The sequence below is a fragment of the Moschus berezovskii genome, chromosome 20 (genome assembly GCF_049115385.1).
Source record: "Moschus berezovskii isolate FMDL1 chromosome 20, NW_MosBer_1.0, whole genome shotgun sequence".
Taxonomy (NCBI): Eukaryota; Metazoa; Chordata; class Mammalia; order Artiodactyla; family Moschidae; genus Moschus; species Moschus berezovskii.
In genome coordinates, this window is record NC_142479.1 from 37269214 (window position 1) to 37290743 (window position 21530).

A 21530-nucleotide genomic window follows, 5' to 3' on the forward strand; every position below is an offset into this window, starting at 1 on the left:
TGTTTTTCTACAATCTTTCAGCGTTCTCTACGCCCTTGTATTTTCCTGGAGAGTAGAGGATTGGTTGCACATGGAAAATTTGGGGTTACTATAGCTGAGAAGTAGGGGAGTCAAGCCTAGCTTTCAGACTGCAAGGCACAGGGAGTTGGCATCAAAAGGAGCTACTGTTCCAGGATAGTAGAGTCTATGATGATCTTTTGCATTTTAAAGTTAAGTAATGTATGCATATGCACGTTACATAATGAATTTAAGGTACGGTACAGAAACAGATTGAACAAAATAGAAATATGTAAATGAGGGTATTTTGGCATGGGGAAGAAACAAGGAAAGCACAAAATAAGACTTATTAGGAATGGGCAAAAGATTTGTTTCTAAGCTTCCACAGAGTCTGCTGAAGAGGCAAATGTGATCAATTACAGAATTTACAAAGAAAAAAATAATTGCACAAGGAGAAAATTATGCCAGATACAGAGATTGGAAGATTTCTCTAGTGGGTCTTCATAGAATATGTTGTGTAATATGAGCAAGTCAAAAAGATTCCTACATCACAGTAACAGAAGTGTTTTGGCTCATTTCTCCTAACTTTGCTCAGTGGTGGTCTGTAGCATGACCCCATGGAACAGTGTGGTAGAAACCATGCTCCTGGGGTGAGGTGGGGGGAAGCAAAGCCACGAGGCATATGCCACCCTACTGATGGGCCCTTATATCGGTGGCCTTAGAGCGGAGCTGCTCAGATAGTCTTCCAGAAACAATTTCTTTGAACTAATCATTTGAAAATACGGAGCAGCATTGTGTATGAGGGTCTGCTTCCTGACAAATAGACGAAGGATCTGGCAAATAATTTTAGCCTTTGCTATCTTAATATGTTAGAGAAAGGTTTCCTCTTCTGGGTTCAGGATAAGAAAGTGTAAAAGAAATCTTGCTATATATAAAAACAAGTCAATAAATTATTTTTTTTAATGGAAAGCATTATAGATTTGGGTTCAATATAAATAGCTTAAAAATAATAACTGAATAACAGTGGGCTAGGCATTCCGGGGCATTTGGATTTGATTAACACCTTCCTGCCTCTTCCATCTCGGAGTCAAGTACACAGGCCCCCTTGCTCACTGCTAGTTTCTTGGCTGATGAAAACAAATTTTTTGTTACGACAGCCTCATGTTTTTTCTTAGTAAAACTACAGATCTTTAACCTCATTATCTCTGTGAGCCATTGAAGTTTTTAATCAGCTTTTATATATGGTTTATAATCCACTTTGGGGGGAAAAATATTTTCAGATCGCGTGGAAGAAGCTTTGGATCCTGATGAGGAGCGGAGGATCCGGGTCAGGAGACAGGAGCAGGCGGTCCGTTCTGCCCGTACGCTCTATGTCCTCCAGCAACAGGTGTGGAGGCGCAGGGACGAGGGTGGGGTGGGCTTCCCAGGGAATCCGTGCTTTCCTTTTGTGCCAGAAATATCAGCACCAGCGTATCCTACATGGATTCTGATGTGTTTGTGTGTTTAAGTTTCCTGAATATGTGGACAAACAGTTCTTCCTCTTTCCGTCCTCTGTCTTTATGTGTCTGTTTGTATACAGCCAAACTCTTTAAATACTGTTTTGTTTGTTTTTCTCTGCTTTTGGGGGAGTCACAGACACATGAGGATCTGCTGAAAGCTGTGTGTCCTTTTCCCAGGAAAAAAGTGCTTATACAGCACATATTTTTGTAGACAAGTTTAAGTGGATCGGTTACCCTGAAATCCTTGGTCCCCAGTAACGCACCTTGTAGTCTTAGAGGAAAGGAAGTTTGTTAGTTTCCCATCCATTCCATGTTTATTGTATATTAGAAGCTTAGTACATAGTAGATGGGCTTCCCTGGTGGCTCAGCTGGTCAAGAATCTGCTTGCAGTGTGGGAGACCTGGGTTCGATTCCTGGGTTGGGAAGATCCCCTGGAGAAGGAAATGGCAATCCACTCCAGTATTCTTGCCTGGAAAATCCCATGGACAGAGGAGCCTGGCAGGCTACAGTCCATGGGGTCGCAAGAGTCGGACACGACTTGGTGACTAAACCACCACCACCACATAGTAGATAGTTCAGTTGTCTTTACTAAATCGTAAAGACTGAAGAATATGTTAAATGTCACTCAGGATATGTTTTGTCATTGTTCAGTTGCTCAGTCGTGTCCGACTCTTTGCGACACTGTGGATGGCAGCATGCCAATCTTCTCTGTCCAGGATACATGTAGTGGCTGATGAATAGGCATTTATATTATTTACATTATGCGTAGATGTTTAAAAATGTTTGTTTCAACTTTAATTGAAGAAGAAAATGGCAACCCATTCCAGTATTCTTGCCTGGAAAATCCTATGGACAGAGGAGCCTGGCGGGCTACAGTCCATGGGGTTGCAGAGTCGGACATGACTAAGCGACTTCACTTTTTCAATTTTAATGTCTTACTTGTTAGTAAGCATTGAACTTATTTCTGGTCACTTAGGTCACATGTTAGCTTTCTTGCTTGAACCCCAAACTGGGCTCTTTGATTTAAAGATAATGCCTGAGTAAGATTTTGTTCTTACTCTTGTTGGCTTCTATTTTCGTCCTTACTCTACACTGCTGTTATAGGGATTGTTCTGAAACACGAATCTTAGCCTGTCAGAGCTCTTCTTGAAAGGTGTGATTGGCTCTCTGTAACTAAGAGGGTGAAAGCTGGCTTCTTTCTTTATAATTGATTAATTGTTTTCTTTTCGGTTGTACTGGATCTTCGTTGCTGCACACCAGCTTCTCTATGCGGTGAGCGGGGCCTACTCTCTAGTCTCAGCGCACAGACTTCTTAGTGCCGTGGCGTCTCATGTTGCAGAGCATGGGCTCTAGGGCACGTGGGCTTCAGTAGTTGCAGCTCCTGGACTCTTGGAGCACAGGTTCAGGAGTTGTGGTGCATGGGCTTTGTTGCCCCACAGCATGTGGGATCTTCCAGGACCAGGGATCGAACCCTGCAGCAGCAGGTGGGTTCTTAACCTCTGGACCATCAGGGAAGTCCAAAAGCTGAATTCTTTGGCAGCACGGCACTGAAAACTTCCTGATGTGGCCTCTTGCCTTTCCAGAGTCACCTTCTTTATGTTAAATTTCTCTTACAGTGGGGATCAGGGGATGGAAGGGAAACCTGTGCTGTAGTCACCATCTCAAACTGGAAACCAGTAGCTGCTGTGGGGGTGCTTGAATGAAGAGTCTGTTCTCATTTTCAAGTGACTTGAATCAATAGTGGTTATGTTTGGACAAGATAAGATGCATCCTTTTCTACAAAAAAGATGAGTGGAAAGGTACAAAGATTTTCATTTTTCCCCTCCTTTATGAACCAGGTTAAAGAAATCCAGGAAGAATTGGATAAATTGAGTCCACATAAGATTAAACACACTAAGAAGGTATGATGCAATTTAATTATGGTTAATTCTTATTATTTATAAACTACATTTCCAGTGCTTTGCTGGTATTACATGTGGGTTCTCTGCACTGATATTTATCATCAACACTTGTAGAAAGTTGTTAGGGAGTGAGTGTCTTAAATATCCTGACTTTGAGGGTCACCTTCCAAGAAACAGGTTCTCAAAATAGATTGTTTGTTGTTGCAACTGGTATAAGAAATTGAGCATGAGAGGGAAAACACTTTGTCATTAGGAAACCTTTAAACTTTACAGTTCCCTTTACTATGAAAAAGTTTTCACAATGAAAGTTGTTCTTACGTGGAAGATTGACTGTAAATGTTTGTTAAGGGTTGGGTTAACATTTAGACGTTCTGAGTATTGAAGTAACTCTTGCATCTCATTTACTACCAGTCATGGGCAGTGTCCAGGCTGGCTGCTGCCCATCGAGGAGCAATTCGGGCCTTACAGACGTTTGTCACTCAGTTCACTGCCGGAGGGGAGTACCCTGTTCCTACTTGGTGCAAGGAGCTGGGCAGTCTTATCCGTCAGCTCTCTCTCTGTTCTGCCAAGCTGGAGGCCGAGTCTTCTGTCCCTGATGTGGTGATAGATATCCTGCAACAGATCGAGGTATAAAATTGATCACGATTTGTATTTAAAGTGCATTATTCCTAAGCGGGGAAGTTATGTTCACCACGGCCTGATTTCATTGAGGTTCATGGAGAACACAAGACTCATCTGGTACCTAGTGAAGTCAAGCTTTGCAGAGAGCAGAATGAGCACTTCATTTTAATTTCATCGTTTTTACAGTCTAGTCAATATCGTATTTTACTTCTTTGAGAAATGGTGTCTTAAGTCTAGAACATGAAACAACTCGTAACCAGGCCATTAATTAAGCAGAATATTCCATTCCATGACCATGCCATTTAATAAAGAATGTATTAGCATATAAAAGGAAAACAGTATAACACTGTTTAGTAGTTAGGTTAGCATATCAGTGTGCAATCTAGATAGATTTTTGAAAAGAAGCACAAAAATGTATGGAAGTGAGCCTGAAGTCTTGTGCTATGGCTAGAGACGTCTGGAAATGCCACCTGGCATGTACTAGTCAGGAATGGATAGTGAGTGTTCTTAGTTTTTATTGGTGATGAAGACAGCAAACCCAGTCTGTCCTTAAATCTTGATAGTTCTCTCAAGTTCAGAGAATGCTGCCTTACTGTATTGCTGTGATTTGCAGTTGGTGTTATTACTATTTTATATATAAAAAAAAAAAAAAGCAAAGCTCAGATACATGACACAGACACTTCTCTTGAAGGCTGGGAATCAAACACCTGTCTTTGAACTCCCATGCCACTGTTATTTCCACTGTACCACACATTTTCATCCACAGATTAAAAAAAAAAGCCTTTATGTTAGTGTGAGATATATAATAGTAAGCTGTTAGCTATAGGGAAGTGTGCTGTAGTGGGAAGACGTCTAGACCAAATGACAGACCATTTCTACCATTAGCTAGCCCTTGGTGATCTTTAAGACCCCTTCTACCTTTTTCAATTATCCAGCAAATATTTTTGTGATTTACAATGCTTACATTTATGTATATGGAATCACTATCAGGAATGTTACTGTCAAAGGGAGCCCTTTAGGTAGCATATCAAGTTATGTGGTGTTTTTTAAACTTATCCATTAGAAACATTTATTGGCCAAACAATTTTATTTGAAGAACATAGCTTGATCATTCTAGAAAGGATCTCAAGAGATACAGTTTCTATCCCAAATTTTGGGCAAGAGAACCTTAACATAATGTTTCTTAAATATACCCTTTATCTCTCCTACATTTGAAAATATTCAGTAGCACAAGAAATTTATTCTTTTTGATGGTGTACTACACTATCCCACAGTTTATGTTCTTATTACTTACTGTCATCTGAACTAAGTGTTCCTGGCTGTGTTCGGTTTTTGTTACCATGTCCTGACCATGGGAGACTGGGCCCTTGCTGCCTGGTGATGAGTGAGTGGGTGCTTGTTAGAGCACATGTCTCTCTTAGGAAAGGGAGCTGGCGGGGACAGATCTCCCCCATTGTGGTGATCAGAGCCATGAACATGCTAAGTTTCCTTTAGTTTATGAAGATGTACATTATAGTTTGTGTGCCCACTTAAAGGATTATTTAAGTTTATGAAGTTTTCATTGAAAACTAATGAAGTAAATTATATTGGATTATATTCTGAAGACTGTGGTTAGTTTTTAAACGGGGATCCTTAATTTTAGAATTTGAATACCTTTTTTTATATTGGTTTTCATGAGCTAAACATGTAAAAGAACATGCAGAATTACTTTTATTAACTGGATGTCCTAAATAACCAAGTTTTAAAAGTAAGTGATGGTTCAGTAACGATTAGAGATGGCCATTTAATAACACATTTTTCCAGGGTCCCCAGTTTCCATTTTGTGATCAACAGTCAGACTTTTGTGAGACAAACTAAGAGAATGATCGACTATTTCATGGCAGGCTTTGGAATCTCTCCTGGAAAAGAAACTGTCTCCAAAAAAGGCAAAGAAATGTTTCAGTGAAATTCGGAGCAGATTTCCCATTGGTAGCCAAAGGGCCTTAGAGAGATGGCGAAACACATCCCCGAAGAGTGAGAGGAAGACCTTTGTAGCAAAGGAGATATTTCCACAGGAAACAAGACGACCTTCAGTGGCAAAGAAGCTCCTTGCTGGTATGTGTCCTAAAGTGTTTACTGTAAGATACTTTGTTCCTTGACATTGTCTGGGCTGTAACAGTTGCCATATTGAGGGAAAAGTCAGGATTTATAAGCCTGGTCAACAGTAAGTGCACTTGAACTAGGATAAGTGAACAGCAGCCAGGATGCTACTTTAGGCTTGAGGCTGGAGTATTTCCATAGAGGAGGGAGGGTGAAGAAAGTAAAATTCCCTTTTCCTGCATTTGGGCTAACCAAAGTAGATTCCTACAGAGCTGGCAGTTAGAACCCTACTTTCTCTTCTGAGTTTGTTTATTTACATTTTAATGATAGCTGTGTATACATATACACACAAACACATACTTGGTTGATATGTATGGATTTTTTTTTACATAGGTAATAAATGAATTCTTGTTGTTCCAATAAGTAGAACTGCAAGCTTATGTGGTTTGCCCATTTAAAATAGACACTGCCAACTTGCCCTTGAAAATGGGTGTACAGTTATGTTTTCAACTAGCACTGACCATCAGTATATATTTCCCCATATCCTTGCCAAGTACTTTATTTAATGAAATATAAAAAATGTCCAGTCTCTTGGTGGAAAATGTTATTGAATATCTCATTGTTTTGTATTATATTTCCCTGATTGCTGGTGAGGAAGATCTTTCTTTCACATTTTCCTTGGCCTTGTTTATTTCTTCCTCTTCTGTGATTTGTCTGTTCATATCGTTTGCCATCTCCCTGCTGGGTCCTGTCTTTGCTTCAGAAGTTCTTTATGTATTTTGGATCTTCATCCTTTTCTGGTTTACATATATCATAAATATTTTCTCTTAAGATGCTTAACTTTTGCAGGCCCCCCCCTTTCCCAGTATAAAGGGAATTCATTTTGACATATGATGCTGACTCTTGAGTTTTGGCAAATCTGCATATGAAGTTAAGGAAATTTTCTTCTGTTCCTGTTTTGCTGAGAGATTTTCTTATCCTCTTTTTTTTCTTCATAGTTAAACTGTCTATACTGATAGTACTTTAAAGTAGTTTTAAAAATTTTAATATTGAAATTTTTAATGTGCCATTATATCAGTGTATGGACAAATCCAATAAGATGATTTCCCTTGTTTTAGTTGAAGTAGAATATACGATGGTTCATCGGGTAAAGAGCCTGCCTGCAATGCAGGAGACACAGGAGATGTGGGTTTGATCCCTGGTTTGGGAAGTTCCCCTAGAGGAGGAAATGGCACCCACTCCAGTATTCTTGCCTGAAAAATCCCAAAGGTTTGCCAATAGTCGGACACAGCAGAGCAACTAAGCAACAACAGTTTTCTTTTTGAAGTGGAATGTACAGTCATTGGGTTTTCCCAGTTTGGAGTGGTTATAAGGAGAACTACTGTGATTGTTTGTTTTTATATATGTCTCTTGGTACATGTGTGTGTGTATTTCTGTTGGGTTTATTCCCGGGAGTATTATTGTTAGGTCATCAGGGTATGTATTTGTTCAGCTGTGATAAGGATTTTTTTCAAAGTAGTTTTATCTTTTATATTCCAACCAGTCACCTATGAGAATAGTTGCTATACATCCTTGACAGCACTTGTTATTAGTTTTAAAAATTTTAGCCACCTGGTTGGTGTGTAAGGCTGTCATTGTGGTTTTAGTTTACATTTGCTGGATGATTTATGGTGAGTACTTTTTCGTTTATTTATTGGCCATTTACATGTCTTTTGTGAAGTGCCAGTTCAAGTCTCTTTCCCAGTCCTCCCTCTGCCTCCCTCTCTCTTTCTTATTTTCTGTTCCTTTTTTCCTTTCTCTTTTCTTTATTGATTTATCGAGTTCTTTGTAGGAGTATGCTGCATATGGGCCCTTTCCCAATTACCTGTGTTATAAATATTCTCTTAGAAATAAGATGCAGCTTGCTTTTAAATGTTGCTGTAGTGTTTTTTGATGCCCAGAATTCTTAATTTCACTGAATTCCAATGTAGCGATTGTTTCCTATATAGTTTTTTTTTTTTTTTTAAGATTGTTTTTGGATCTTGTTTAAGAGGCTTTTCCTGGAAAAGGAAATAGCAGCCCACTCCAGTATTGTTGCCTAGGAAATCCCATGGACAAAGGAGCCTGGCAGGCTACAGTCCATGGGGTCACAAAGAGTAGACATGATTTAGCTACTAAACAACAATAACTCCCTGATTGGGGAAAAAAATAAAGAATTACTTAATAGAAAAAAGAAAAAGCTTTTCCCTTTGCCATAGTTAAGGAAACATTTTCCTGTATTATTTTCTAGAAAAGGTTCTTTTTCTTCCAGGTGGATATCTCCTTGAGGTAGCACTCTTCGTTGAAAATATTATCCTTTTTCCCACAGTGGCAATGTCACTTTTGTCTTAAGTGTCCACATGTGTAGGGGTCACTTCCTGTGTCCTCTGTTCTCATCCATTGATCTAATTGTAGGTTCTTAGGCTAGTGTATACTATCTTAATTATTCTAAGTCAGCTTTTGTCACCAGTTCTTCTTCCAGAATGTCTTGGCTAATCTTGACCCTTAGTATTTCCATAGAAATTTTAGGGTCAGAATTTGTGGTTTCCCAGCCCTCTCTCTCTCTCAACATTCCCAACAAACAACCTATTGAAATTTTGGTGGGGAATTAGTATCTTTAAAAAATTATATTTCCCAATCCACAGGCAGGGTAAATGTCCCTCTAATCATTTAAGTTGTCTTTAAATACTCTTAGTAACTTACAATGTGTGTGTGATCATCTTTAGTTAGAATTATGCCTTGGTATTGCTATTTCAAGAGCTCTTGTAAAGGATGTCTTTTTAAAAATTTAATTTCTAGCGTATATTGTGGGTATACACACAGTTGATTTTATGTGTTGATCATGTATCTAGCAACCTTGCTAATTTATTTCTAATTTGTCTGCAGATTATTTGTGTTTTGCGAATAGTCATGTCATCTATGAACATAACCACTGGTTTATGTCCTCCTTTCCAATCTTTATTTCTTTTATTATTTTTTTTCTATAGTTTTCTGGTTTTATTTACTTGATCTTTAGACGACTGATATAAAGGTATGTTAAAGTCTTTGAAGACTTTTAAAATTTCTCATTGTATTTGTATTCATTTTTGTTTAGTACATTTTGAAGTCATGCTACTAGATGCATAAGCATTCCTTACTGATAAATCTTTTTTGGTGGATTTTATATATTATTATTAAATATTTGTCTTTCTAATGTCCTTCACTTTGGGTTCTGTTTTGTTTGATACAAATATTTTTTCATCTATCCAACTTATTTGGCATTTACCTAGAATAACATTTCACATTCCTTTATGTACAGTCCGTCTTTGCTGTTTTAAGAATGTCTGTTGTAAATACTTCATTGTCAGTGTTTTTAACCCTGTTGTAGGGTTCTATATTTAACCTACTGACATTTACTGAGATTAATGGCATATTTGGACTTCTTTCTCCCTTTTTATTTTTGATCTGCCACTTCTTTTTCTTTGTTGTAATTTACTATGTTAATCGAGTTCTTGTTTCATTTTGTTTCCTCTACTGATCTGAAGTTATAAATCAGTTCAGTTTCTCAATTTGTCACTAATTCTGTGGCACCTCCATAGTGTAATGCCGTGCCTGTATGGTGAATGTAACAAAACCTAACCTCCTTAGTCACTGTTAGATATTTACTTGCTGTAACGTGGCATTCTGTTCCCTTCACTGGTAGGCAGGTAGAACCAATGCTGCCACCTTCCTTCTACCCAGAGGCCGCCTTCCGCTCAGTATGGGTGTGATGCTTATTGGATGCTGTATCCTCTGTGGGAGCCCAGGGCCCGGCAGTAATTAGGTGCTTAAATAACCAGCTGTGAAGAGGGTGCAGTAGAACAAGAAAAGGCCTTTGAGCAACAGATCATTGCAACTTCAGTTCTGGGTGTTGGGGACTCGTTTACGATGCTTTGGAAGAAATGAAGAGAACTTTCCAGGCCTGCCCACAGAGATGTGTTTCCCAAATGAGTTAAAAGATGAGAGGGACCCGTAACTATGTCGTGCACTAACAGGCGGGGACCAGCTTCAGAGAGAAAAGTTGGGAAACCTGTTCATTTAAAACTCACCACAGGTACCAGTGAGGGAAAGCAGGAAGACAGACCACTGTGGGGAAAACGGGGACCAAACAGACCTCCCTCTAGTCCCAGCTCTGCCCGTTTGTGATCCTGGGTGGATGATTTCATCTCTCCGAACCTTCATTTTTCTGTGAATGGGGATAATATAGGCATTCTTTACATTATTGTGCTTCACTTTATTGCGCTTCGCAGATACTGTGGTTTTTACAAGTTGAAGGTTTGTGGCAACCCTGTGTTGTCAGGTGATGGTTAGCATTTTTTTAGTGATAAAGTATTTTTTAATTAAGGTATTAAGACATAGCACTATTGCACACTTACTGGACTACATTCTATATAAGCATAACTTTAGTATGCACTGGGAAACCAAAACACTTGTGTGACTCACTTTATCATGATATTTGCTTTATTGTGGTGGTCTGGAATCGAACCTACAATCTCAGGTGTGCCGGTGGTCCTTATCCTATGTGACTGAGTTGTTTAAAGTAGCAAATTAGGTATTTCATCCAGAAGTACATAAGCTTCAGTTGTCTGGAACAGCGCTGCAGTTCCTGACAGGGCAGAATGAATGAGCCTCACCCTGGACTGGGAGTCAGAAGATGTGACTCTGTTGCTTGCTGTCCTTGACCTTGAGTAAAACACTTAACTGTCATTTCCTCATTTGAAAAATTAATGATTGCCCCGCCTGCTGTGTGTCACGGTGAGCCTCCAGTGCGAATGTGAATGATGTTAGAAACCGAAGAAATGTACAGATGTAAGAGATGATGATAAAATCACTGTTGTTATTATCATTACAAATTGAGGTGTGATTATGCTTAGCCACTTGGCAAATTTGGTACAGTTGCTTATGGCGAAGGTTGTGGTGGTCCTCTTGTTTTTATTTATTTGTATTTGTATTTTTTCCTTGTCTTTATGAACCGGATTTAAGAAGGTTGCGGTGTTTGTTTCTGTTTTAGATGTCGCTCTCCCTAATTCCTCCATTCTGACCTCCCACCCCTAAAAATCATAGGGAGCCAGTTAGGTGGGAAATCACATCTTTGCTATTTTCAGTTGAAATAAATGTGTGAGCCTGATTTGGTCTTGTGATTTCTGTAACTGGTGCATTTCTCTAGCAGCTGCTGGAATGTTCTTGAAGTGGTGGATTGCATTAGTACAACTCATCAGACGTAAGGACAATCCCTCCCCACCACTAACAGTGTCCTCAAACTCAGCTGCCCCTGGAGCTTGTACTACATTTGCAGTTGATTTGTACAGATCATTACTGGAAAGGCATCGGGACCTAGAGGTCAGAGTTACCTTGCTATATGTAAACCTGAGGGTTAATAATTAAATTTTAGACTAGGGTTTGTACTAAGCATTCTTTCCTTTCAGTTTATGTATCCTTACTGTGTAACCTCCACGGCCTTGAAAAGTACCAGATGCAAAAGTGATGCAAGGGGAATCTGGCCTTTAGCCTACTGCTGTTAAAAGTAGTCTAAATGTAGTGAAACTGATGGACCTTTGGGTTGTGTCTGATTTTTTGCTGTTATAAACGTTGATGAAGTGACTGTCTGTGCTCATGTCTTCTTGTGTACACATGAGGCTTCCTCAAGGCTGAGTGTGTCCCTGGGAGTGAAACTTCTGGGTGACAGTGTGGGCGAATCTTCTGGTAGCTGCGCCAGTTCACTCCTGCACTAATAGCTGTGAGAGTACTTGTTTTCTGCATCTTTATTTTTGCTTGGTATTGTCACATTAAAAATTTTCCTCCCAATCTGATGAATTTGAAACAGTACCTCATTGCTTTAATTTCAATTTTTCTGATTGCTAGTGCTCATCTTTTCATGCTTTTATTGACAATTTAGATTTTCTCTCTGCCATTTTCTGTCCTTTGCCTGTTTCCCTATTGCATTGTTTGTTTTCTTATAGATTCATAGTTGTTCTTTATATATTCTGGACATTAAGCCTATATTAATTATATACCTTACAGAAATCTACTTCCAGACTCTGACTTGTCTGTGACTTTTTGGGTGTCTTTGTCAAAAGCAAGGTGCAGTTTAGTGTAATTAAGTTTACAAATGTTAACATTATATTTGACTTTAAGAAAGCATTTTCTGCCCTGATGTCATAATCATATTCTCATATTTTCTTCTAAAAGCTTTAAAGTTTTCCTTTCACATTTAGGTCTTCTTTACATTTAGAATGTAAGTGTTCAGTGTGAGGGCGAGGATTCTGACACTGAACACTTAGATTTTTCTTAAGTTACCTATGGATACTAGTAATTTCAGCATTATTTATTGAGCGATCCAGTTCATACTCACTGATTTGTCATACTGCCTTTGTCATACCCGTCCTGCTTCATTGGTTTCTGCCTGTTCCTGCATCACTCCCACACTGCCTTAATTATTACAGCTTTATCACGAACACTATCTCTGGGAACATAAGACTCCCACCCCTGCCCTACTCCTCAGTTTGTTGATCTTCAGAATTATTTGGGCTGTCTTGGGATTTTACACTTTGTAAGAATTTTAGCATTAAAATTTTATATCCACAAAAAAGAAATCTGTTGAGATTTTAATTGAACTTGCATTTGAAATTGAGGATCACTATGGGGAGAATTGATGCTTTACAGTATTTTTTTCATACATGAAAAGAATTGATCCAGACTTTCTTTCTTGTCCTTCAAAAATACCTTTGAACTTTTTTGTTTGGTACAAGTCTTGTATATCTTTCCTAAGATTTCTTCCTTAGTGCCTTATAGTTTAGTTGCTATTGTTAATGGGGTACTTTTTCTCTTATATTTTCTCTAATTAGTTATTTTGGTATGTGCAAATGGTACTGAATTTTGTTTATTTTTCTTCTTCTATCCAGAAACATTGCTGAACTCTATTCTTAGTTGTAATTGCCTATCTGTAGATTCTCTTTGGATTGTTTCTATATACAAAATATCTCATCTTCAAATACAGTTTTACTTTCTTTCCCATTGCAGGTTGTATGTCATGTTTGGAGTTCAGACTTTATTCTGTATCAAATTTGGAGCCATCAAAGATTTTGAGAAGTGATACTTAAATATTTACATTAGAAACATAATTATGGTAGTCAGGAGAAGGTGTGATTGTAGATAAAGAAGGGGCCTGTTAGAAGATGCCATTGTTACAGTCACAAGATATTGCAAGCCTGACCTTAGGGAGTGGCAGGAGGGAAGAAAAGGGCAAGAGGTATTTTACTGATAGAATTAGGATTTGAGGGACCGGGTGAGTAAGTAAATGTGGGAGGTGAGATTTAGGAGTCAGCCATGGTACTCAGGTTTCTGCCATAGAACTGCAGTAGGAGTCATAGGATCAGAAGCAACTCTTGACAGCAAGACACTTCAGTTTTTAACAGGGTGTTGTGAGCTTATCTGCCCCTGGATAATCATTCTCACTTGATTTGAATAGCATTTCCTTCCGCTTGTCCTTCTGAAATCTCCATGTAGATACGTATCAACCCGACACAGAGCTTCCAGTGACCCAGAGGCTGGAAAATGAGCTTGATGGATTAAAGGAGAATATCCTTCAGGAAGACGCTCCATCTATCCTCGACCAAAATGCAGGCTTCAAAGAAGAGGCATTAGCCCTGGCAAAAATAAAGGCAGGGAGAAAGAAGCTTGTGACTGAGAATGTGCCGCCGTCTAGGAAGAAAGATACTCTGGCACCAGCAAGACCACAGCAAGTATGAAATCACTCCTTTCTTTTGGCCCATTTGTATTAATCTGACATTGTCCAAGGTCATACAGGCTGGTAAGTGGTGGAGCCAGCATTTGAGTTCTTGGGCATTTGAATGCCAGAGCCCTTGAGCCCAGCTGTCTAAGCTGACATAGCTTGGCTCCAGGTTGTTTTTTTATTTTTGTTTTTTTTTTAAACAAAAAACAAGTTTTAGTATTGTTACTAAGGACAGGGCATTCTTTCTTGTCCAGGTTTAGTAAGAGCCTTTCTGATTTGATACCATGGTCTTCATTGGGCAGGCTATTTTAAAATACAGTTTTTTTCTGCTTCTGATTTGTAAGTATGAAATTTGAGGGGTTAAGATGAAGATTTCCTGCTAAATATTGATACATAATATATCACGTGATATTGAAAGGCATCTTAGGGTGAGTACTTTCTAACATGACTTTGGGAGTTAGCTGGCTTGAAAGTACATTATACTCTTAAGCTTCTATCTAAAATTTAACTTGAGGCCCTATCAGTGGAGAACTGGCTAGAAGACCACCTCCTAGTCTGAATATGCTTAAGGTGGTTACTCCAATTTGATGGCTTCTTCATAGGCTTCTGTAACATAATCACCTGTTACTCATAAATCATGGATTAAGATCAAGTCTTTATTCCTTTTCAAACAAACTCTCAAGGGAGGTCATTGGGAAGTCAGGTTTGAGCCTATACAAATTCAGCCTGGAATATTTCTCTGAAACAGCCTTGTTCTCTGTAGCATTTTATGGTAGTTGTTCTGTTTAGGTGGCATATGTATTCTTGCCTTCATCATACTCCTCCAGATTAAAAATGAACCAACAGCCTGTGAAAGACAATAGGGCTCCTTGGATACCTCCAAACCCCACACCATACTCCTCTATTAGCTCTTTTAATCTTGTAGAAATTTGTGAAGACATTATCTCCCATTTTACAGATAGGAAACCTCAAGACTGAGAGATAGATTTTAACCAAGAATGTTTTACAATTTACCTCTTTTGCTTAGTTAGGAAGAAATATATATATATAATTATATATAAAGATGGCCAAGCCAGGGATTCCAGTTTTACACGTGTACCCCTCTCCCCACAACCAGGGTTGTTTTAGTATAATGTGTGCCCTCCCCAAATTTCTGCCACAGTGCTTTCCACTTAAGTTTTTGCTGAATGAATGCATGAACAGCATAGGGACATTTGAACTTTCAGTATGCCTGAGGTTAAAACCAGTTTCTTTGCTATCCATTTGGCTTTATAATTCATATTTATCTCTTGTAGGGACTCTACAAAGCTGAAAGAAGTAGACCAACCCCCTCTTACAGCAAAAACAGGTTGCAAAGGACAACAGTCTCCTCCAGATTAAAAATGAACCAGCAGCCTGTGAAAGACAGCAGGGCTCCTTGGATACCTCCAAACCCCACATCCCCACCAGCATCTCCTAAATGGTATGTAAAAATTCAAGCATTCAGGTATGTGATTTTACTTGTCCTCCACAGATCAAAGGTGACCTATTGCTTAGAGCAAATGAAGCAGTGGCCTTAGTCCCCTTTAAGGAAAAAAAGCTTATTTGGATGGGTAATACATGAAATGTTTTTGACTGGAAGCCCATTGGTTCCTTTTTCCTACCCGACTGTGGATAGGGTAACTCCCACAGGTCATTCCCGTACCCTGTGGACTTCGAGGGCTGCTCTTCACTCACCTCTATACCCAGTAGATCCTGGTTACTCGAGGCCGGGAACTGTGCCTTATATCTGAATGTACAGTGCCTGATGTAGTCAATCTTAGTAGGCATTTAGTAAATCTTTGCTGAATGAATGCTTAAAAATAATTCCTAGTCCAAGCCAAGACAACATGAATTATAAAACTGTGCAAACCTCATAGATGCTGTCCTGACACAGAGGACAATTACGATAGAGCTGACATTACTGCCTTGTCACCCTTACTTGGGAGAAGGCAACAGCAACCTACTCCAGTACTCTCGTCTGGAAAATCCCATGGACAGAGGAGCCTGGTAGGCTGCAGTCCATGGGGTCGTGAAGCGACTTAGCAACAGCAGCACCACCCTTAAACAGCACACAGAGAATGAGGGCCCAATCTTCTGCAGAGCTGGGGAGAAGGCATTGTCCTTCAGGGGCACAGAGTCCAGTGAGGCAGAAATTACGGTCTTCAGGGAAGTGGTTAAAATTGGGAGCTCGTGTACCATGTACAGTGGTTCTCAGAAGCACAATGGAAAGGACCAGGAGCTAGGACAGTCACAGGAAGGCAGGCCCAAGCAGTCACATGTGGAGGGGAGTGAGCGAGAAGGTCGGTGACGTGAGGGGTCCCGCTTCTAAGAGGCCGGCAGGCGATGTGGTGAGAAGCTTGGTGGGATGGGGTCCCCTGAAGACTGAGTGTTTCTCAGTGGATAGTTATACTTATTCATCAGCTTTCAGTTTAAAGGTGAAGAAACTGTCCAGAGACTCTAATGCCTTGCTTATATAGCAGAGCTGAGACTAAAATCAGGTCTTCTGATTTCATAATGTATATGCTTCTTTGCTTTATTTCTGTACTCTTCTCTGTTTTTATGTTTGTCCTAGTGTAGAGATGTGAATTCAGAGGTAAGCTCGTGAAAACAGAAGTTGGTTGGAATTTACATTGCAAACCAAATATACAGTGCACTGTCTTCCGGAGTGTACATGTGGTAGATAGCAGAGGTGACGGGGAGGGCTTTTGGGCTCAAAGTGCTGCATTAGGCCTGATAAAAGGCACTGGGTTGCTGTGTGACGTGAAATATAATTAGTGACCCAGATCTGTATATTAGAACAGGGTTTTGTTGAATTTCACCCATTATTCTGTAGTTGACAATTCTTTTTTCATTTAAAATAGTGATTGCTTCTGTGAAGCAAAAAGGAACTTCTCTTTGACACCGAGCCTGAATCCTGGATGCTCTCACTCTGCTTCACATTCAGCTTCCAATGTAGAGCCCCGCCGTAGATCACCAGTACTATGACGCTCTTGTCTCTTCTGAGCTGGCACCTTTTATGAGTCATCGGATGTGGAGGGAATAGTTACAAAGGTATAAGTTTTCCTTGTTTTGCAGTGCCGCCTGGCTCAAGGTGAAATCCAGCCCCAAAGATAGCACCAAAGAGCAGTCTCTCCAGCAGGAAGATACGCAAGAGGACAGTCGGTTGAGAGGTGCTGTTGAACACGAAGCAGTGAGGTTTGTGCTGGCATTTGTCATATCTTTGAAATGGGCCCCCTTTCAAGTGGAATTCTAAAGCGAGCTCTCCTCTCGCCCATGTGTAAAGTTGGCTGTTTAAAAAGGAAATTACTAAACTTTGCTGTCAAGTTATGCAGCTTAGACAGTGAGCCCCTCTTTTATTCCTTGCCTAATTCATTAAAAAATTGCGTGCGTCTCAGTTGTCTACCAGTTGCTTGTTTTGGTACAGTTGGGAGCTCTTTTGAGACCTTTGCAGGGGCAAAGGGGTGGGCAAAAAAGACAGACTCCCAGCCCCTGCTTATTTATAGTCAACAGGGAGGACATGTTACTGACTATAAGATAGAAAGTTGTATGTCCCCTGAAACCTGAAGTGTTAAATGCTGAGAGAGTTCAGAAGGGGGACAGGACACATCTGCAGAGATCTGGGCTTCCTGGAGGGAGATGGAAAATCAATTAGGACTTGAAGAATAGGCTTTAAATAGTGGGTGATGAGGTGAGGCCATTCCATGACAGGAGAGCAGTGAAAACAGGTCGCCTGCATTCATTTGGCTGGAATTGTTCTCGCAATTATGGGGAAGCCAGAGTGAAAGTGGACCATTAGATAATTTGATACTATTCACTATCCTGGGCTGAAAGCATCAAGCCCTAACACATACAATAAGGTTGTTCCGAGTTAGCTTTTCCTTTCTGTGTTTATTTGACTTCACTCTGCCTTGAGGGCTCTCCTGGGAGCCCATTTCTTTGTCTGAGCTGGAAGATAGAGAGCAACTTTGTTTTACAGCTGAACAAGAAGTTCTAATTGCAGCGAAGGCTAGTTTTCTCGAGAATATTTGTGGCCAGGTTTTTGTCGCATTGCACACTAACCAGGAATGCTCTTGTGGGTAAATGTCTTTTTGCATGGAACATTACACCAAGAGCTTCACTGGCCCAGAGACTGAGTTGCCTCCTGAGTCTTTGATGGAGCCGAGTTGGGCGCTCGGCGGGGTCCTGACTCCTGGTCTATTTATGCGGTAATGACACCTGCAGGTTGAGGCAGAATAGGCCTGACTTTTGTATTCTCTGCTAGACTTGCTTGGCTGGATGCTGAAACTTCCAAAAGATTGAAGGAATTAGAAGAATTAAAAGCCGAACAAATGGACAAAATGCAAAAACAGAGGTAACTGTTTTCTGAGGTAGAGAAAAACACAGCAGGCCTATTTTATATCATCTAGCTATTTTTACAACTTGTTGGGATTGTTTTTTTGGTGTAGTCACACTTTTCATGTCTATTGTCCGTCAGACTGCTTAAAGTTCTTTGAAGTCACCTAAGAAGCCAACAGTGGAGCTCAGACAGGAGCCCCTGGGAGTCCTGGCTGGTTTGAGGAGAGTTGGGATGACTCTGTGATAGTATCCTTTAGGCTCCATTGGCTTGATGCTGAAACTTCCAGAAGAACAAAGGAATTGAATGAGCTGAAAACTGAAGAAAGGGATAGTTGTCAAAAGCTGAGATATGTGTTTGCTTCTGAAGGATGGTGCATGTTTGCCCATTCCTAAATTGGTCCAGACAATTTCACCACCATCCTGGACTGTGTGGGCCTGACCTCACCAAATGAGTGAATTAATGAGTGTCTGCATGCCTATGTGTATTTTGCACAGTATTTTTTCTAGGAAGTATTTCTTTTGTGTGCAGTTTGAATGATATCTGCAGTTTAGGGGGAGTTTTATCTGAAAGATCAGTGTTATGTTTGTCTGTGTTTCCATTGGAGATGCTTGTCTCCTGGCCAGGTGGGCGTAGATGTGCAGTCTGCTAGGATACTTCTGCTTCACATGTTAGCTTGAGCACAGCCTAAGGTTTTCGAGTGAGATTGCTTTTCCCATTTGCCCCCAAGAGTGTCACCACCTAAATCCAGGCACGAAGAAGTTCATGAGCAGGCTTAGTTGTTACTGCTGCAGTTGGCTCATCTGTCTCGCTCTCGTAATGAGTCACCCTGAAGTCACGTGAACAGAATCCTCATTGACACAGCTGTGCATTCTGTCACCAGTCATGAGAGAGCGTCCACTCCCAGGTTAGAAGGGCTGTGGCCCTTTCGTTAGAGGGTGAGTGTTGTGAACCACTACCACCCCCAAACCAAGAGATAGGTCAGCACCCCTACTCTCAAACTCCCTGTGGGTCCCTCCCCACTTGCATTTCCTTCTTTCTCCCCAGAGCTCACCACTGTCCTGATTCCTGTCTTCATCTTTTCATTTCTTGTATTCATAAATCTGTTACCCTTGTGTGTGTGTCCCTAACGGCATATTGTTTCATCCGGACAGCTGAGAAGCAGGCCAAAACCTGGAAAGGCAGTGCTGCTGGGATTAGATGAGGATTCCCGGGGAAAGCAGGCTGCGCAGGGTCCTTCCTAAACTTCCTGGGAGTTTTTAGGTGCCCATCCGGAAAGTTTATAGATCATGAATGAGTCCTGGCAAATGTAGGGCTTACCACATTTGGGGCATCTGGAGATGAACCAGGTGCAGTGGACCTCTGGAAGAGCCTGGTCAGGGGGACAGTGGGCTGCCTTGTGTAGTTTTCCGTTTTGTTACCAGGTAGTATTCCATTGTATGACTGGTCACATATACATATCCACAGCCTGTTTGTCCACCCTCTTGTGAATTGACCTCTGGGTTTTTTTCCATTGTTAGTTAGTATAGGAGTTCCCTTGTAGTTTTTCTGCATCCCAGCTGACATGTGGTAATGTCGATTTTTTAAAATTTCAGTTATTTTGGTGAGAGTGTGGTGGTATCTTGCTGGGATTTTACTTTGCATTTCCTTGAAGTCTAATGATGATGAACACTTGGTAGTGCTTATTGTGATGTGTTTATTCAAGTTTTTAGTCCATTTTTTATTGTTTTTATAATTACTGGCTTTTAAGAGTTTCAAAAAATACGTTCTGGATTTGAGGCCTCTTTCAGAATATGTGCAGCAAATATTTTCTCCTAGTCCTGTGGCTTGCCTATATATTTTCTTAATGGGATCTTTTGAAGATGAGAAGTTTCAAATTTTGATTAAGATCAGCTTAGCAGGTTTTTCATTGTGCAGTTAAATCTTTTTTATGAACTAAGTAATCAAGGTTGGGGGCGGGAGGAGACGGGGACGACAGAGAATGAGATGGCTGGATGGCATCACTGACTATGGACATGAGTTTGGGTGAACTCCGGGAGTTGGTGATGGACAGGGAGGCCTGGAGTGCTGTGATTCATGGGGTCGCAGAGAGTCAGACACGACTGAGCGACTGAACTGAACTGAATCATGACCAGTGCTGAAGTTTCAAGGATATTCTATATTTTCTTCTAAAATGCTTTTTAGTTTCAGTTTTATTTTTTATATCTGTGATCCCATTTTTAATTAATTTCTATGTGTGAGATGAAACGCTTATCAGGGTTGATTGTTTTCCTTGTGGATATCTGGCTAGTCTAAGTACCATCCGATGAAAGGATTATTGACCTTGAGCTTTACACTAGGGTTGGTTAAGGACCGTCATGGAGGTCTTTAGGTCTTTCCTTTGGGGTGTGCCACGCTCTCCAGAGATGAGTCTTTTGATCTGTTACCTGGAGGGTGGGGACCTGTGTGTCCTTGGAGCTGAGGTAGTCAGGAGACTGTGAGTCTTACCCCTCGGCATTCAGCTTGCATCCATGCATCCCTCTTTTCAGTAGGGCACCTATAGTCTCAATGCAGTTGGCATCCCCTGAGGAGTCAAGAGGCCCCTCCTGAGGATGAGCAGCCAACCCATCTTCCCTCAGAGTTGCGGAGAGACCGTGGTCCAGTGTGTGAAGGAGGGAAGGGACCTAGGACCCTAACTTCTCAAACATCATCTGACTCTTGTCTTTTATAGTTAAGCCACCTCCTCCCAGGTTACCCCTAGGCCTTGGGGTACCTGGTGCTCCCAGTCTTGAGCCTCTTAAGTCAGCAGTGCAAATTGTGTGAGTCCTCAGCTTTCCCCATGTTACAACCCTAGAATTCAGCCTTCTCAGGTTGGTAGGTTACTTAGCACTTTTGTCCTTGAGTTTCTAGCACCATTTCCCGCGCCTTGTCAGTGTGAGTTTACATCTGGTTCTGTTATTGTGGGGTTTGGGAGGGAACAAAATTAGTTTCATTTGTTGAGTCTTGTGCCCTCTTTAGTCGTTTCAAGGCAGCCATTATTCTTTCAAAATGGACTCAGAGCCTAATATACTTCTTCAGATGTTATCTCAGCCTTTGTCCTCAAAGTTGGGGTCAGGACCAGCAGTATCACATCACCTGAGAGCTTGTTGGAAACAGACTCTCAGGCCTCCCTCAGGCCAGCCGCATCAGAATCTACGTTTAACAAGATCCCCTGGGATCTTGTATGAAAATTAGAACAGCACTGTGGTTTTATAATCATTCGATTTCCCTTCGCCTGGGATGGTAAATAAATATACACAATAGGATATTTTCTTGCTTTTGGTTTTAATTTT

General features: G+C 40.6%; 1 protein-coding gene across 8 annotated transcripts in view; it reads left to right on the plus strand.

The window, feature by feature from the left end:
* Positions 1-21530, plus strand: part of KIAA0753 (KIAA0753 ortholog) — a 65631-nt gene that overhangs the window by 21638 nt on the left and 22463 nt on the right. For 7 of the 8 annotated variants that reach the window (XR_008682978.2, XR_008682979.2, XM_088828812.1 and 4 more), the window contains exons 4-11: positions 1278-1384; positions 3335-3397; positions 3809-4024; positions 5902-6112; positions 13640-13875; positions 15161-15327; positions 16962-17081; positions 18148-18237. Coding sequence is in view for 6 of the 8 variants with exons in the window: in XM_088828812.1 (XP_088684938.1) it covers positions 1278-1384; positions 3335-3397; positions 3809-4024; positions 5902-6112; positions 13640-13875; positions 15161-15327; positions 16962-17081; positions 18148-18237 (1210 nt within the window). In the remaining 2 variants the exon portion in view is untranslated. The remainder of the gene's footprint in view (positions 1-1277; positions 1385-3334; positions 3398-3808; positions 4025-5901; positions 6113-13639; positions 13876-15160; positions 15328-16961; positions 17082-18147; positions 18238-21530) is intronic. The other variant, XM_055404172.2, reaches the window with a different exon arrangement.